The sequence below is a fragment of the Phyllobates terribilis genome, unplaced genomic scaffold (genome assembly GCF_046119375.1).
Source record: "Phyllobates terribilis strain yellow unplaced genomic scaffold, ASM4611937v1 Scaffold_13__5_contigs__length_258822181, whole genome shotgun sequence".
NCBI lineage: Eukaryota > Metazoa > Chordata > Amphibia > Anura > Dendrobatidae > Phyllobates > Phyllobates terribilis.
Window position 1 is genome coordinate 114,934,521 of NW_027362773.1, and position 19,103 is coordinate 114,953,623.

Here is a 19,103-nt window from a genome sequence, read left to right on the forward strand (position 1 = left end):
TATGCCATGGTAAAGGGGTGGGTTCTGACCCTTGCTATCCTTTTCTGCCTTAGAGCTGGTCTTTGACTAGCACAAGTTCAGGAATGTGGTTTACCTGGCTCAGAGGAGAAGTTTCCTCCAGGGCTAAATACTCCGCTACCATGCTATAGGAGGGTCATTTTGGGCATGCACCGATCACGTAGTTTGTATTTTTTTGTTGGAAGACGTGTGAACTGCCAGCCTTTGCAAACGACTTGCCTATTAATCGTATGAGGACTGTGTGTATTGTAGGAAAAAACCCGCCCTACTGCTCCTGACCTCTGTGGGTCATCTCAAGTAGACTATTATATGAATGCTGTAAAGTTTAAGAAAGTCCTTTATCCAGGCCGGTTGGGTGTCAGAGACACACTCACAAGTACACACTCCCTAGTAGTTAAACAGCAGCTGCAAGAGAAATGTAACACTGCGGAGAGGCCGAGGGTGGATTCTACCCAGGCATGTATACTATATACTTGTTATGGTGCCAACGGCAGCTCCATCTAAGGAGCATTAGTGGCCATTGAGAGTTCACCTTCTACCACGGTTGCATCATGATGGACCATTAGTATCATATGTCTTATGACAACCTCTACTAAAACTAGGTCTTTTCGACACTGAGTACAACCAGGGTTTGGGCGTAACCCTACTCTAATGAGGCAGACAGTCACTTACATTTGTTCACCATGTAATGTCTATTTAAGAATGAGATCCTATTTTTTATTTTATTTTTTTTTCATTCAAGTTTGGCATTTCAGATGACTGTTCTCCAAAATGGTTACCCGTATTTCATCTTTTGACGATAATTCCATCAATTAAGATGACAGATCACTGATTGATCTCTTGTTTGATCTCTGGAGTAGTTTGGGATTCCATTAACGGCATACTGATCTGTTCGGCATGAATGGATTTTCAACAATTGCTGCAAAAAAAAAAAATCCAAACTGTTAGATCAACTCGGCAAATATTAGATGACATCTGTGATGCCCGTTCACGTCCCCAAATAAGTCGGAAGAAAACCATGTAAGGCTTGGTTCCCGCATGTGCATTGCTTATTGGGGATTCCAACCATAAACCCCAACCAGAGCTCTTCACTATTATGAGGCCGACTGGATCACTTTGGACACTTGCTGGCCTTCGTTCCGGCAATGTACCTCTATTTCAGTCTTGCACTAAAGTTTGGAAGACTTATGTTTTGTGCATGTCTAATAAAAGATGAACATTGCTAGGATAGAGAGCAGAAAGAGTCCAAATTAACTCCGTATGCCTCATAATGGCTCAATCGAGGTTTTTGTCGGAATCCTGTTTTTCAGCGATTATGATGAAAACCGTGACAAGGTGCTCAAGCATAGATCATTACACATGTGTGGACTTGGCTTAAATCTGCCCTTTTTTTTCCTCCCATCCAAAATCTCAAGTCTATGGCCATCTCCAAGTGAGAACATAGACCACGTTTCTTTCTAGAAGTCTCGGGATGACCATACATCACTCGTTGACTTCGGTCTTTGCAATTTTTTTTCTTGAGATCTAGTCTTGCACAGCATATAGTCCAATCGGTACCACTAAAAACTTCATCACTATTACATTTCCAGAAAACAAGATTCGTATGATGAGTGAGACAGAAAAAAAAATCACCGCATTAGCCAACAGGTTTCAGACGTAAAACTTTACTCCTGTTGGGTATGTATGAAGTATTAGGTTACCATGATTAATGTGGAAGCACTTGTGACTTTCCCATGATTTTGAGCCATTAAAGAGGTTGGCCACTACTTTTTTTTTTTTTGATGGCCATGAACCTCTGATCATGAGTGTGTGACAGCCGGTACTCTGGCCGATCAGCTGTTGTTGGCCTTTGATGGAATTTCCAGATGCTGTCGAAATGCAGAAGCTCCGTCGTTTCTATAGTAGCCGCGGCCGGGTACTGCAGATCCATCCTCATTCAAATGAATAGGGGGTGGATCTGTAGTACCTGGCCGTGGCCACTAGAGTTTTAATGGAGATGCGGAGTTCAAGGAGCATTTGAGAACTTCCGGCAGCACCTGAGAGCTTCCGGCACGTGATAGCTGATCAGAGGTGCCCCATGTTGACAGATGTTAATCAGAGTAGTGGCCAACCTCTTTCATACTGCTGCAAGAAAGTAGTTAGTTCTCGATGTACAACACATTCCGTCAACTCTTTTTAAAAGAAATAAATGAATAAATTAGAAAATACTCATATATTGCTATTTTAATACCTTCAACCAGAAAGGATAATCAGATAATAGATAATCACTGGACTTGGCTTCCTAGACAGGCAGCAGACTGTTCTGTTTTCTCCCAGGTGGCTGAGGACATACAGTAAGTACTCAGGAAGCTCGACAATTTCAAGATAATGATGTAGCTACGAGGAAATGAGTCGATCGTAGTCAGAGGCTTTATTTGCCGGTGACTTACACACAGCATGCTGTGATCAGGAAGAGTGCTCAGATTAGATGCACTTTCCTGGGAATTAATAAAGTACAGGTAACAGTTCATTTAGTGACTGATTTCAGGGAAATGTCGTCTCGTAGACCTTGGATCTAGTGGTACTAAAGCCCCCTTTCTAGTAAAGGCGATGCTGACTGACCGAGAGAGACATCTTGTGTGTGTGACACTTAATGTCCCTTGAATGTCTCGTGGTCATACAATCCCGCTGCCCCCTGTGCCCTAAAACATGTGACTAAGATGAAAATAGCGTCAAAACATTCCACGGAGCATTCCGCCTCTCGCGTTACCTGGAATCCAGCAACGACAGAGCGCGGCTCTTACACAATCCACTCCACTTCAACTACCCCCTTTCATCTCGCACCAAGATCATGGTCATAAAACTCTTCTAATTACACTTTAAGGGGAACTTTTTCTGACACTTTGGAGAATGTGGACTTACTTGGACCTGGAGTGGTCGGTATGGCTGCTAGATTCCAATGTATACAAATTAGCTCTTGCCAAGAAGGAAGAAAACTTTCTCTAGTGATATCGGGAGGTCAGTCTGCAACCCATAAAGGAACCATTTGATTAAAGTCAACCAAACCTACAGATATCTGCTGGATGAGGCTTATGTATGGGGGTGGCCCTTTGACTCTTCCCCCTCCAAAATTGGTCTGGTGGAAATCTCCGTCTTGCTGAATTTCATTGGCCGATCCTTTAGTCATCCTGAAGATAATCTATGGCCAGAGGAGTCTGACAGCGGCTCTTTCATAGAGAACACAGGCGTGCTTGGCCACACCGAGAAGGCTGGATGGTTAGTAGAAATGGCTGTCTAGTGTATATGGGGGGGCTAAACTTAAACTCACTACACTACCTGGATCTCCCCCTTTTAGATCCCTTTTAAAGGCATCTGATCCTAGCCTGTAGTAAAGAGGGGCGAGAACTTCAACAAAGTTCTCTAAAGATATTTGGTTTGGCAAGTATCCCTAGTCATGTTCAAGGCTTTGTATGGATTGGACGTTGACTTACAAGTAGCACTAGGGAAAATCTGTTTCCTTCTGGGGGAGAACTAATTTGCATACTGACAACTCCAGGTCTTAAGTTGGCCATACACATTAGATGGCTATCGGATCGGCATATCGATGCGTTAGCCAATAGTTTGGTCAACAGCCATCTCAGCCGACTCTCCCACACACAGGAGCGCTGCCGGTGGATTTTCTCTCAGAACAATGCAGTCGGCAGTCTGAAATCAGACTTGCCATAGACTTCTTCCCCCGACCATCTGTTGACTGTCGCCACCATACACGTTAGTCGGTCACTCAAAGCCGTCAATATCAAGCGAGTTCAACCAACATTAGTCTGTGTAAGGTGGCCTTAACTCTAATGCCATGTATGGGTATGGACTTTTCTTCCTTCTGGTGTTGAGCAAATCTTATTTGCCCTTTCTTCTTCTTTTTTTTTTTTAACAATGGATCATTGTTGGATCTCTGTTTTGTAACCGGTCCTTTTGTGGCCACTGGTTGTCTTTAAAACATGTGGCCCCAACAGGAGCATATTTAATGTAATAAACCTGCTATGAATATGGATAGCTGTGTTCTAGTGAAGACTCGATGTAAGGTTAAACTTATGTTAAAGGCAGTCTGTCAGCAAAAAATGACTGTTCAAACCAAGTACAGGTGCTTAGGGCATCCTTGGCGTGGTTGCGTAGCTCATTGCATCTTCCCATCTACTTGTTTTCCAACCATATCCCCCATCCTCTTGATTGACAGCTCTAGCTTTAAAAGAGCCATAGGAGGATAGAGCAAGATGGGGAAAACAAGTAGGTGAGAAAATGCACTAAACTGCTCAGCCACACCAAAGGTGCTCTGACTGTCTGTGCTTGGTTTGACCAGTCATTATGTGCTGACAGACCCCCCTCAGAATAGTGCTTTTTTTTCAGTTCTCTCTCCTACCATTGAAACTTGATATACAAGTACCCATGACTGAGAAGCACATGGAGGTTGGAACTGAATGCCAAGTTCTGAATACTTAGGCTCCTTTTTGGAATAGTGTGTAGTGGTGAGGTTTCTGGAAATTATGACTTTTCTTGTAGGAGGCTACATTTTTATTTTATTAAATTTTTTTAAAGTTTTAGATGCCCCACTTCTCGTGCTATTTTTTTAAATATATAAATCCTAAAATGGAATAGTAAGTGAATGCATTATATATGTTTGGCACAATGTCTTTACGTGGGTGCCACACAATTGACTTCTTCAGGCCACAATATGAAAAGGAGGTCAGTGTATAGCTACATTTAGCAAAGCTGAGGACGGCAGCATATGTGTATGAACTCCCGGCGCTATGTTTCTACAGTAAACTTGATGCGCCAGCCTTGGGGCATTTGGCGTGATAGGATGTACTACATCAGTGTCGTTAGAACACTCCTTTATTTTGGAACGGCTTGGTCTTTTGTGGTTGTCTAATTGTGCCAACCATTTCAGCTCGGCAGTTCTCACAGTAAAATTTGCAGAGTCATAAGTACGGCTTTTTAATAACCATGCAGCGGTTCATGACCATTTTCTCAACTTGATATATATTAAAACAATCCGGGAAAGATTGACAAAACAACTCAAACAGTATCCTATAAAGAGGATCCGCCATCTCTCCTGGCATGTCTAGAGTATATATATATATATATATATATATATATAATATTTTAAATTGCATTCATCATGAACAGTTCCTCTGTTATTCCTCCTAGAAGCATTTGCATAAATTGCCAACTGGGTGTTGAGGTTTTGTCCCTGCACATTCTGATATTGTCCAATCAGAATTGGCAGTGTCAAAATATGCAAGGATATAGAAAAGTCTGGAGAAACCAAAAGCACAATAGGGTTTTATGCAGTGTGAGAGGGCGCTCACTTGATGAGGTTGTGTGATACACAACGACTGATGTAGCTCAGAGTGTTAGCTGCCAGTGGCGTAACTAGAGTTCGATGGGCCTCGTTGCAAAATTTGGACCTACCCCCTCCTTCCTCTCTGCATGTTGGTCAGATGAGATGTATGAGCCCCTGTAGCATTTTAAATCCTAAAAGGACATGCATATTTCCACCCCCTGCCCCAATATGTAGTAATGTCCCCCATGTGTTCCCCATCCTGTTGTGTGTTCCCCATCCTGCCTGGTACATATGTTGCTCATCCTGCACCTATCCTGGTATATATGTCGCCTCCCTCCAGCGCAGTCACGATCGCAACCTCTGCAACTACGATCATTACGCCCCTGTCAGGTGGTGCAGACCCACAGATAAAAACCGGATAAATAATTGAAAAGGATAAAAATGGGTTATCTACACTGCTGATGGAAAAACCAAATGAAGATTCCAGGAGACAGGATAAATTGCTGTACCAAGTATTTGTGGTTTGTCCTGATGAAGGAGTTGGATGACTTCGAAACGCGTTGATGATAAACCGCACAGCAATTTATCCTGTCTCCTGGAATCTTCATTCGTTTTTTTTCACCAGCAGTGCAGTTAACCCCTTTTTATTCTTTTCAATAGAATATGCAAGGACACATACCTCCTTGCAAGTTGTCAATTTATTCATAGAGTTCCTAGAGGAGTAACCGAGAGAGGACACACTGCTCCAGAATGGCATTTTGGAATCCTATAATTTTCTCTTCTACGGAATCCAATTTTTTTCCACTTTTTATCAAATTGGTCAAATTGCAGAAACAGATAACTTTGCAATTTTAGCTCTCTGTTCTCAGAGGTGAACGGTTTCCTGGCAAGGAGCGAGGACTTTCATCTGCTTCTCTGAAAGTGACCATGACCAGCTTCAGTGTTTTTGTGCTCCTCCGAGGCTGCAGAAGCAAAGCTTCCTCTGCCAGCAGTATGGAAAGTCTTTGGATCAGCAATGTGACCGTGCTGCCAGCCCAAATAGTCAATCAGGAGCGCACTACTCTCCTAGGAATCAGGTAGCCGAGGGGCAGAGGAGCGGTGTGCTCCTGAAGATTTAAAGTGAGACGATCAATTTAATTCAAACAGAGAATTTTGCTTGTGTGGGAAGAAAAAAAAATCTTATTTTTATGTAAAGATAATCTTTTCCTGCTGTTTAGAATATTAGCATAATCTCAATGGAAATTGTGACTATTGCATTACTGTCGGAATAAGCCATAAGTAATACCATGGTAACTATCCTACAGAAAATATCTCATGTAAGGAAGCGTGGTTTGCAAGACCGTTGGCCATTAATAATTCTAAGAATGTGGGATATAAAGGGGATTTCTAATCTGAGAAATATTTTCCTTCCATTAGAGCCTATGGGGGCAGGGAGTTTATCAGCTGCAGATGTTGTAGACATGTACTGAGGGCAGATTCCCTCCTCTCCCTCTCTGTAATTGGAGAGGTATATGTGGCATTATACATGGATAAACCAGCTCTGCTAGATCCTACAGCCTCCCCTGCATGTCTCTGCATGGCCTCCCTGCATTCCTGTACCTCAAAGCCTCTCTGTTCTCAGAACACAACAATCTTGCTTTGTTTCTAAACCCAGTCTTCTCCATATTTTTTTTTTATTTTAATAACCCCATATATATATTTTTTTTTAAAGTAGAATTTCTGCCAAACAGATTTTTCCCTTGCTCTGTCTCTGCACGTCTCGGCCCCTCCTCAGTCATGTCTGATCAGAAATCAGATTATGTGATTCTTCTTTTAAAATAATAAGTTTGTTTTATCTGGATAAATAAACTTGTGAATAGGTACAAGACAGATGGGAACAGCAAAAAAAAAAAAAAAAAAAAAAAGTTTTGCATGTAATGGAATTGCCATCTCTTAGCACAATGGGGCAGTTTTATTCTCGCTGCTCCCCTGAGTATCCCAGTTTTTGTTTCTTTAAAATCCGCCATACTGTTCCAGAGATGTGGACCTTTTTTATTTAGTGTTGATATTTATGATTTGTACTAAGGGGGCGGGGCTCACAGGGTAATTATGCAAAGCAGCGTACAGACACGCCCTAGAGGATTCTGTGAGCCACGCCCACTTTGTAAACATTAACAATTAGCACTAAATAAAAAGCTCCATATCTGAAAGCGTACGACGGATTAAAAAATACTTAAACTGAATACTCAGGGCAGCAGCTAGCATAAAATAATATAAAAAATGGCCATTTTTGACATGGTGGCAGGTCCTCTGTAATTTTTATATATTTTTTTAACATGGTATAAATGTCCTATTGTAAACAATGGCATTATTACTTCTTTTTTTTTTGCTCCTGAGATAAACAACCCATTTGTTCATCTTAATCGCGAAGCGGAGGACCCATGAGGGTGGTAGGGGCCCCCTTGTCTAACCATCTAGGTGCCACTATTCAAAGCTAGCTACAACCACAGTAGTTACAGGTGGTTGTTTGCTGTGTGAAACAGCTGGCACCCACGTGATATGGAGCTGGCTCAGTGAGTAAGTCCACCCCATATATAATAATTTTTTATAAATATATATAATTTTATTTATTTATTTACGACCCTCGATGACCTTTTATCCAGCCCCCGAGCAGATTCCCGGGGACGGCAGTGCTTGGGACTGCAGCTATATTTTGCCGGCCCATTAATTTTTTCTTGTTCTGCGAGCACAGTATCCACTACTGAACTCTGAGATACGTGCAATGAAAGATTACGTCCTGATACCAGTGCCAGCATCAGGATGTTCTTTGTGGGTGGAGTTGGCACACAATTTGTACGGCCCCTGAAGGATGGATGATAGAAATATCCAAATGGCTGTAGAAAAAAAAAAATATTCCTCGCCCCTGCTCTACAGATAAATGGATACAATAGAGTGTAGCACCAAGCTCACAGGCCCCATAGCATTCGTCTGGCCGTTGGCCCTATACAACTGCATAAGGTGTGTAAATATACACAGAATATTTATATAGGGGTTTTCTTGGAACCACACAGGATAGGTAATGAGCTTCTAATTCCTGGGTGTCCCTGATGCCAGTAGCAATTGTAGGAGCCCCATGTCCCAACATATTACTCCTCTACCATGACTATCTTTAGATTCCAGTGAAGAAGTTCTTGGCTCTTCTCACAATCTTAAAGATTTTCCAAATGATATACATTAGTTTTGGTTGTCCAGTCTCTAATGTGAATAAAATTATTTTGCATAATGATCTGGTGGTGGTCTTTGATACCTTTTGAGAAGAGTGAAGGCTGTTGTATGTCATCCAGTTGATAAGGGATAGAAATCTCGTAACAATATTGACTCACAAGTATACACTGACCATATCTTAGTAAAAAGCAAAAACCGGCTGCCAACAGAAATGTGATCTCCTGGTTCGCCTGGTCTAACAGAATCTTGCAGGTGCTGAGCATTTATGGGGCCTCCAGCACTTGGAATGATCTGTGATGGTTCCCAAAGCCTCCAGCCTGTTTACATCATTGAGTGCTAATGGGGCTTCTGGCAGGCTGTCTAGGTAAGATACAGTAGAAGGCCTGTCTGACCAGTTGGGTAGTATTGGTTGACAACAAGCCTTAAGGCCTACTTGCGCATTAGATGAAAGTCGGACAAGCCTGGAAACCATCTGATGTGTATGAGGACCTTCTGTCTCTATCCCCAGAAGATAATATCGGGGGAGATGACTATCAGGCACCTTTTTTTTGTTTTCAGTGAAAATGATTGACAGTGTTCTCTCTGTCTCATGAAAGCACGTGAACACTCAGGCGTGTATCTGCTGGAGTCAGGAGATAGTTGGCCAAACAACTATATCATGTGTTTGGCCGGCTTCAGAGTCCTAAGGTCCCATACACATTGAATCTATCTTGGCTGGAACGGCCAACCCTCTATTATGTATGGGGGCCACTTGACTCTCCCTTAGCAGATGTTGGGCGAAGAAAAGAAGGATCGGGCATATTGAATTTCAACTGCACATCCTTTTCTTCTCATGAGAAATAAGCCACCTCCAGAGGTGTTTGGCGGCGGCTTCCTCCCTTCTCCCCATTAAAAAACATGAACCCTTGTCCAAACCAATCAGGCTTAAGTATGGGGTTCTCCAAACAAGCATTAAAGTTTTTATAGGCACCTATAGGGTGTGAGTTTTTTTGCTGAGTTTTCAGAGCAAAACCTCTCTAATCAAAACTTGTCTTTTTTTTTTTTTTTTTTGGAGCGCTTCTACTCCAAAAGCTCAGTGTGAACACCCTCTGACAGTATGTGCACCACATTTTTGAAGCAGTCACAAACTAAGTTTTCTCCTTCTTTGGCAAATTTTTGGAGTTCTTTTTTGCCTTTTTGAAGGTTTTTTTTTTTTCCCTGATACGTTTTTGCAGCCTAGTTTAAAACCTTTTGTATCTGGAGTTTCTTCTAAGAGGTGACGTGCACTTTCTGCCACAGGGACTTCTAAAAAACCTAAAGTGGAAGAAAAACTCTTTTAAAACATTGAACATATGAGCAGCAGAGTGGTTTTACAATAGAAATGAATATTCTTTCAGCTGCCTTTTGTGCTAATTTTGCTAATTTTATGCGTCTCTTGGAACAAACAAGCTTCAAAAGACCCCCGCTCAAAAAATGTGCTCGATACCTAGATTGTAACGTGTACTTGTCTATTAGTATCGGTATCGCTCCATCCCATGAAAGCAGGTGCCTTTTGATTTCAATGGTGAGAATGAGATACATTGTTTCCTAAACAAACTTTAAACCTTTTTCTTCTCTTTACTTGTTGAACTGGTGACAGCCTTGTGCACATCAGGCATTAATCCATTAGTGCTGGGGGTAGAAGAGGGTGGACCCAGCCTGGCTTTATACAGAGCCCCAGTGTCTAGTTAATTTGGGACCTATGGTCTGTTTATATATGGCCAGAATCATTGGAGAGGGGACTATCGTGGACTCATTATACAATATTTACACAAGGAGGTTTGTTTAACGTCACATGGCTTTTATGGATATCCTCGTTTTTATAATACTCCGCACCCTGCCCTGTCTGTATCTAATATACATGCATATTCCCAAAACCTATATTTTTATAATGGGGAAGAATATCTTATGGTGTTTTTAATGCAGTTTTTTTTTCTTTTCTTTCTGTCCCAACAGCCTGAAGTCCTCATGCAAACAACCGTGCAGACAGAGCCAGCAAGGTCTAGTAGAAGGTAACCGACTCAAAATATCAAGGTAAGTCGTCCTCCTCCTTTACTGGAACATAATCTAATATTGTTATAACCAACTATTGCAGCCCAATGCCTCATTTTGTACTGGGGAAAGTTTTTTAACGATGGAGCCATCCATCAGATTGCTACATACAATTTCTAAAAAGTAATTTAAAGGGATTGTCCAGTTTAAAACTCTGTGACTGCAGACTTGTGAATCCTCACATTGCCCACACTGTCAGGATTCTCTGGTACCGGTGGTCATGTGACTGCAAGTATGCATACCCCCGGTCACATTCTGACTAGACTGTTTCCGGAGTCACTTAATACACTTGCGTCTAGTCGGAATGTGGCCGGGGATATGCATATCGCACAGTGAGTGCAAAGTGAGGATTCACATGTCTGCAGTCACACAGACTTGTAGTTTTAGACTGGACAATCCCTTTTAAGGGAATCTGATTGGCTGTTTATAGACAACTCCTCTTCTTCTTTTCCCAGTTTTAATAAGTTGTAATTAAAAAAAAACGCACCTGGAAGAATTGCTGCAGCAATCTATGGCATATCTGCATTTACAGATGCGGTATTTGTGTGTGTTTTTTTTTTTTTTAAACCAGGGCATTTGGGCGCGCCCTAAATCTCCTGGGACATTAAATTCACAAGAATATAAAGACTGAAATAAGGGTAATTTGTAAATAGTAGCTTATTGCAAGCTGCTTCCTGTATAAAAAGGAAATTTGTTGTTCTTTAGAAATTTATATATTTTCTTTATTTAAAAGCAGTCTATCTGCAAAAAACAACTGTTCAAACCAAGCTCTGTGCACCCTTGGCTTGGCTCAGCAACTCGGTGTAAATTCCCACTTTCTTGTTTCCAATCTATCTTCGCGTTCTTTCTTCATTGACAGCTCTGACTTTTTACAAGGAGCCAAAGGATGGCAGAGATAGTAGGTGGGAAGGTGGACTGAACTGTTCGGCCACACCAACTGTGCTTGGTTTGAATAGTTATTTTGTGGTGATAGACTGACTTTAAACATTGTTACATGTTTCTTGCGATGGGTATTCCTATTGGAAACATTTATCACCTATATCAGAATATATCTTTTCACAATATTAAAGTCCAACTCTGCCCCCAGAGCTTCTCTTAAAGGGGTTGTCCGGTCTTAAAGTACAAGTCTGCAGTCACGCTATGTAACTGCAGACTTGTGAATCTTCACAATGCTCACTGTCAGGATTCTCCGGTACCAGTAACGTGAACGGGCGGTCATGTGACCGCAAATATGCAATATGCATGCAAGGCCTCTCTCAATGCAAGTGTATTGAATGAGACCGGAAACAGACTAGTAGGATTCTGGCATATCGCATATTGGCTGTCACATGACTGTCCATTTCCAGTGCCGCCACCAGAGAATCCTAACAGCGAGCAGGGTGCACGACGTGAGCATTTATAAGTCTAGAGTGACTGCAGACTAGCAGACCTAAATAAATAAAACAAGGGGGGGTGTTACCCGTATGAGATGTGTAGATGAGGAGAGCAGACTGTCCGTCACTACATTCAATTCATGAGTAAAATAGGTCTTCAGTGAATACAGATTTTTTTTTCCCATTACTGAGATAGGAGATGACAGTTGGTGCTCATAAAGTTCTATAGAGAGGGGGAGGAGATGCTAGAGTCCGACGCGTACATTCTGTTGCAAGTTTTCCTGAATCAACAGTTACTTTAAAGTAAATTTAAATCGGCTGAAGACAGATTTTAGCATATTTTATCTATGAATTTAGCATGAATAATCAGTCCTGGAGAGAAAGAAGTAGATTTTTCTGATAAGATATATTGCAAAGTTTCTTATTCTCATGTGTACTATTGATTTATGAAATAAAAATGAAAACTTGTAATGAATCTAACATTCGCCTGTTAAGCAGGGGTAAGCGTCTTGCCTAACAATGGCATACATTTTAAGAAGTTTTATAAAACTTTACCAACAGTCCTAGCTTCATACTCGTATGTATGACTCAGATGCCGAGCCTCCATTTTAGATCTTCAATAGTTTGTATATGAGTCGCGAAATGTGCTCATCAGCATGCGGTATATATGCTCATAGCACACCCCCTGCTGGTAGAATAGAGTACTGCCTTTTTTTTTTTTTTTTTAAAGGTACAGTAATTGTTTTTCTATTGGACCTCTCTGACAAACGGAAACAGCTGCAAAAATATTCTTCTTTACAACCAGTTTAGAGAGGGGCGAGAGAATCTAATTATATATTTTTATAATTTTTTTTTTTTTTTCTTTAGAAACCTAGATAGTGGTTATTATAGCGGTGCAGTAGTAAGTGTTAGAAGTTTTGGATACTTTGAGTCTTAACTTGTTATACATGATGAAAAAATTGAGAGGTTTTATGGTGAACATAACTTAAAGGGAAGCTATCAGAAAATGAGCTGCTATTAGGTTTTTTTTTACATGCATTTAATAAAATAAGGCAATGTGTATTTTTCCCATATGACAATTTTGTGTTAAAATGTAAAAATCTTGCAATCTTCACACTGGCAACTGGGGATTTTTTTTTAGGCTCTTACTTTGTGTTTCATGAAATGCACATGTACATTAGCAGCAATAGACTGACTCGGAACCAAAAGTTTGTATTGAAGCATCCAATGAGCTTGTGCAAATGTCACTGTGAAGGGAGGGGAGGAGGTGAGCTGTGACATCACCTATTGTCATTGGTGGATCCTAGGTTATTAGTTATCTATAGAGGTGTTAACTGTCATTGTAATCCTGCCTCCAATGATAATGAGCCTGCTGAAAACTCTTCCTGAAGAGGACATAAGTACAAGTCTAAAAAAAAAAAAAAGTCCAAGTTGCTATTGTGAAAATTGCAAGATTACTCATTGCTTTATAATAAAGATCAATATATGTGAAAAAAAATCGTCATTTTTAATGAATACATGTGAAACAAAAACCTTAAGCTTGTCTATTCTTTCAGCGCTTTTGCCGCATTTTTTCACCCATAGAAAGCAATGTACTATAGAGAAATCACACATATATCCACAGCGAAAAAAAAAAAAGCTGCAAAACCTGCATATTTTTTTATTTTTTTTAGTTTTACCGCCAAGCAAGCAGGTTTTGGATGCAGAAATAACCGTTGCGTGTGAACATAGATTAGACACAAGGTTCTCCTTAGCCTATGACCAAACAAGTCGAGGTTGAGTTAAGTGAACCCTAGTGCTTGGGGGGGGGGGGGGGGGGGAGAATGTATTTTTCTTTAACTGGCAGTAAGATGACTTACGGTTGTATGAAAAAGTTTGGGCACCCCTATTAATCTTAAGCTTAATGTTTTAAAAAAATTGGTGTTTTTGCAACAGCTATTTCAGTTTGATATATGTAATAACTGTTGGACACAGTAATGTTTCTGCCTTGAAATGAGGTTTATTGTACTAACAGAAAATGTGCAATCTGCATTCAAACTAAATTTGACAGGTGCATAAGTATGGTCACCTCACCAGAAAAGTGACATTAATATTTAGTAGATCCTCCTTTTGCAAAAATAACAGCCTCTAGTCGCTTCCTGTAGCTTTTAATGAGTTCCTGGATCCTGGATGAAGGTATTTTTGACCATTCCTCTTTACAAAACAATTCCAGTTCAGTTAAGTTTGATGGTCGCCGAGCATGGACAGCCCTCTTCAAATGATCCCACAGATGTTCAATGATATTCAGGTCTGGGGACTGGGATGGCCATTCCAGAACATTGTAATTGTTCCTCTGCATGAATGCCTGAGTAGATTTGGAGCGGTGTTTTGGATCATTGTCTTGCTGAAAGATCCATCCCCTGCGTAACTTCAACTTTATCACTGATTCTTGAACATTATTGTCAAGAATCTGCTGATACTGAGTGGAATCCATGTGTCCCTCAACTTTAACAAGATTCCCGGTGCCGGCATTGGCTTCACAGCCCCAAAGCATGATGGAACCTCCACCAAATTTTACTGTGGGTAGCAAGTGTTTTTCTTGGAATGCTGTGTTTTTTTGCCGCCATGCATAACGCCTTTTTGTATGACCAAACAACTCAATCTTGATTTCATCAGTCCACAGGACCTTCTTCCAAAAAGAAATTAGCTTCTCCAAATGTGCTTTTGCATACCTCAGCCGACTGTTTGTGGCGTGCTTGCAGAAACGGCTTCTTTCGCATCACTCTCCCATACAGCTTCTCCTTGTGCAAAGTGCATTTGTATAGTTGACCGATGCACAGTGACACCATCTGCAGCAAGTTGATGCTGCAGCTCTCTGGAGGTGGTCTGAGGATTGTCCTTGACTGATCTTACCATTCTTCTGCTCTGCCTTTCTGATGTTTTTCTTGGCCTGCCACTTCTGGCCTTAACAAGAACTGTCCCTGTGTTCTTCCATTTCCTTACTATGTTCCTCACAGTGGAAACTGACAGGTTAAATCTCTGAGACAGCTTTTTGTATCCTTCCCCTGAACAACTATGTTGAATAATCTTTGTTTTCAGATCATTTGACAGTTGTTTTGAGGAGCCCATGATGCCACTCTTCAGAGGAGATTCAAACAGGAGAACAACTTGCAAGTGGCCACTTTAAGTAGCTTTTCTCATGATAGCATACACCTGGCTATGAAGTTCAAAGCTCAATGAGGTTACAAAACCAAAAAAAGTGCTTTAGTAAGTCTGTAAAAAGTAGGTAGGAGTATTTAAAACAAGAAAATGATAAGGGTGCCCATACTTATGCACCTGTCAAATTTTGTTTGAATGCAGATTGCACATTTTCTGTTAGTACAATAAACCTCATTTCAAGACAGAAACATTACTGTGTCCAACAGTTATTATATATATCAAACTGAAATAGCTGTTGCAAAAACACCAATTTTTATAAAACATTAAGATTAATAGGGGTGCCCAAACTTTTTCATATAACTGTATTTTAATAGTGAACTATATTACTTATTTTTTTTAGATGGAGGAGGAGGATACCAGGGAACTTTTGCTTCCCAACTGGCAAGGAAGTGGGACTATGGGTCTCACCCTTGACCAAAATGAAGGAGGAGTTTTCGTTAAACAGCTCGTACAGAATTCGCCAGCTGCCAAGACAGGAGTTGTTCGAGAAGGTGAGTGCCTCCTAGGCTTTTATATTTCATTGCCATATATAATAGATATTTACCCCTCCTCGTCACATTAAACACCGCACCTCCTGGCTACCCATTTGCCATTTTGCTAATATTAGAGTCTATGGATGCTATATTAACACCATGGTTCATATAGAAGAAAGCTGATCTGCCTCCCCATGAGATTGGAGGCATGAAGAAATAAGGGGGGGCCCCGTAAATTTTAAGACCACCAACCTGGAGGTTGTTTTAGACCTGTCCCATGTGCATGAGACATTTAAAGGGTTATTACAGGTAGTATAAGTGACCACCTATCCACAGGATATGTGTAAACTAGCAAATTGGTGGCGGTCTGACCACTGAGCTCCACTCCGATCGCCAAAACATGGATCAAGTGTCCCCTACTTGAATGAAGTCATGGTAGTGCTATTCCTTGAATTTTAAAGGAATGACTGTTCAGAAAAAGCACAGGCGCTTGGTGCATTTTTGGCGTGACCAAACATTTTAAGTGCACCTTCCCACCTACTTGTTTTCACATCTACGTCTGTCGTTGTCTCGCTGTATAAAGTGGCTTTCTTGTCCGTGCAATAATTAGACAGTGACCCAAGAAAGCTCAACATAAACGTCTTTATTTTCAATACTTTTATTCTCCGGTACGTAGCTGGAACGTCCATATACATCCGCTGCTGTAAAATTCGTGGGTGCTTCATTGGCTTTTCTTCCTCTGACCTATGTGCAGGACTGGTCTGTGTGGGTCTGAACAGAGTCTCCTTCTCTGCTGCTTGCAAAACAAACATGGACACACCCAAACCTCAACTGGAAGTTTAAATGGGTTTCCTGGACTTGGACCACTCCCAAGACTTGGAGTGGAGGGAGAGATCCGCCCCACTGCCATCCTGCAAATCTCTCCAAAAATAAAAACCCAGGTCAGGTTTTCCTAAATCTGACTTGGTCAAATAGGTTGACCAAGTCCACACACTTTTATTTTTCATTGTAACCACAGTTGTGGCTGTTTAAGGTGCATCTAAATGTTTGGTCACACCAAGGGTGCCCTGAGTACCTGTAGTTTTTCTGTGCTCACAGGCTTCCTTTAATTGCGTGGCAACATCTCTTTTGAAACGGTAGACACGAGTCTCCTGTTCTGGAGATTGGTTGAGTTCTCTTAAGTCAGATCTTGACCAATATTGTAATTCTCAGAAGTGATCTCTTGTTTTAACACGAATACCCCTTTAAACAAATGGAAATTCAGTTTTAATCATGGAATAGGCACGTGTTTGGTGCACATTGACTTTAGTATGAAGCCAATATTCTGCCATTTGTCAGTGATTATAACGGCCTAATAATATGCAGTCTTTTAGCCCTGATTGCAAAAGGATTGGGCTCCATGAACCATTTTTGGCACAGTTTTTGAATGTGTATTTTTTTGTCAAATCTGGGACTGGATTCAAAACTGAGAGGGAGAATAAGGGTATGTGCACACGATGCAGAAATGCTCAGGATTTTTTCCTGAGCGTTTCTGCATCTCTCTGGCAGGAAAAAACGCATGCAGATTGTACATGCGGTTTCCTGCCAGGGACATGCGGAAATGAAGCGGTCTTCACTTTCATTTCCGCATGCAGGTTGACAAGCGCTTCCCAAGCGATTTTAGCATCACTTGGAAAGTGCTTGTCAACTTCACACTATATAAATCCATGCAACCGGCATGGATTTATATAGTGTGTGAATGTCAAAAAAGAAAAAAGAAATATATACTTTACCCTCTGATGGCCCCCGGTGTCCGGCTTCGCTCGGTCCCGGCTGCCGGCAGTGAAGACTTTAGGACCTTCCGACGTCAGCGTCACGTGACCCGTCACATGACTCTGACGTCAGCGAAGGTCCTTCTTCATTCAACCGCGAAGTGCCGCGAACCAAGCAGGAGTGCTGCGTGGGCCGTCAGAAGGTGAGAATATATATATATTTTTTATTTTATTCTTTTTTTTTTTTAATGGTACCTGGGTCTGGATGAGAGTCCTCTCATCCACACCCGGGTACCATCCGCACATTAGACCGCATGAAAAGCGCATCAACATATACAGTGATGCGGATTCCATGCGGTCTAATGCAAGTCAATGGCGGCAAAAGAGCAACGTTTCCGCAAAATTAATTGACATGCTGCGGATTTTTGACCGCAGCGTTTACGCTGCGGAAAAATCCGCATCATGGGCACAGCACATGCGGATTTCAATTGGGGAACATTGCTGCCCTTCTACCATGTGTTTTTCATGCGTTTCTGCGGCGTTTACGCAACTGCAAAAACGCCGCGGAAACGCATGAAAAACGCATCGTGTGAACTCAGCCTAAGTCATTCCTTTTTATACGTTTCCTTTTATGATATAATTATTGCATATGTTGAGGGAAACAAATCACAAATGTGATACTGTGAGAAAAAAGCACTTTTAACTGTTAAGTCTCATACTCAAATACTAAGGATATGTGCACATGATGTCTTCTTGGATGCCGGCTCACCTGCATAGACTTTCTGGAAGTGTTGTGTTTGACTGTCCTCTACTCCTTTTGGGTGTCTTTTGCCGCGGGTTCGCAAAAAAAGATGGCATACATGCACAGCAATTCTTTCTGACATTGCGGTGTATATATCAGGGGCGTACTTAGAAATCATGGGGCCCCGTAGCAGAAGTTCTAATTGCCCCCCCGCAAAAAAATAATAATAATAATTGTCGGGGTCACAGAAGAGCAGATCTCACAACTTTCTGGCCTTTACATAGTAATTTTCCTCCTGCTGAAGTCCCAGATTCCTCTTTTGTTGCCATGATGGCAACAAAAGTGCCCCCCAAACACAGTATGATTCCCCCATGCATATGATACATGTGACGCACCCCTGGACCTGTGTCGCACAGCGTTGCGCATGCAGGAGCTTACCCGGAGCCGGATCTGTTGAGGGTTGTAGTCTCGTGGCGGTGACCCGGTCCGTGCCCAGGGAGTCAGACTAAGTGGCGTTGTATTAGCGGTAGGTGTTGGACGACTACGCCACCCGTTGAATGCAGCGAAGGAGCTGCCGCTGCAGGGCAGACCGCTGAGGCCGGTGGTAGGATTGTGCAGCGTGATAGTATCACCCCCAACGGGAGGGGTATGGCCTCAGGGCAGCCGACGTGGATGATGGGGGAGCAGGAATCACTCAGAGACGATGCGGTGTAGTTCAGGGTCTTTACTGGTGATAAAGATAGACCCTCCCGGAGTACTGGCTAGCGATCGGGGCCTGGTCAGTCCTTGAGCAGATGGGATCTCCCCTGGCCAGGCGGAGTTGTAGGCCTCCCAAACTGACTGTACTCTTCTGGCTACCTTGCTAGAGGCGGGTATAAGTAGCCCACGTCCCTGAGTGTACCGTGTGGTGCTCACCCGTATGGCCGGTGACTCGGGGCCTTCTAGTGGCGTCCGCTC

At 41.9% G+C, this 19,103-nt stretch overlaps 1 protein-coding gene across 1 annotated transcript in view; it reads left to right on the forward strand.

Annotated features, from left to right (window-relative positions):
- The window catches only part of AHNAK (AHNAK nucleoprotein), a 54,540-nt gene that overhangs the window by 15,234 nt on the left and 20,203 nt on the right, over positions 1–19,103 (forward strand). Inside the window, exons 2-3 of the mRNA XM_073658478.1 lie at positions 10,514–10,591; positions 15,521–15,671. Coding sequence (XP_073514579.1) covers positions 15,521–15,671 — 151 coding nt within the window. The 5' untranslated portion in view covers positions 10,514–10,591. The remainder of the gene's footprint in view (positions 1–10,513; positions 10,592–15,520; positions 15,672–19,103) is intronic.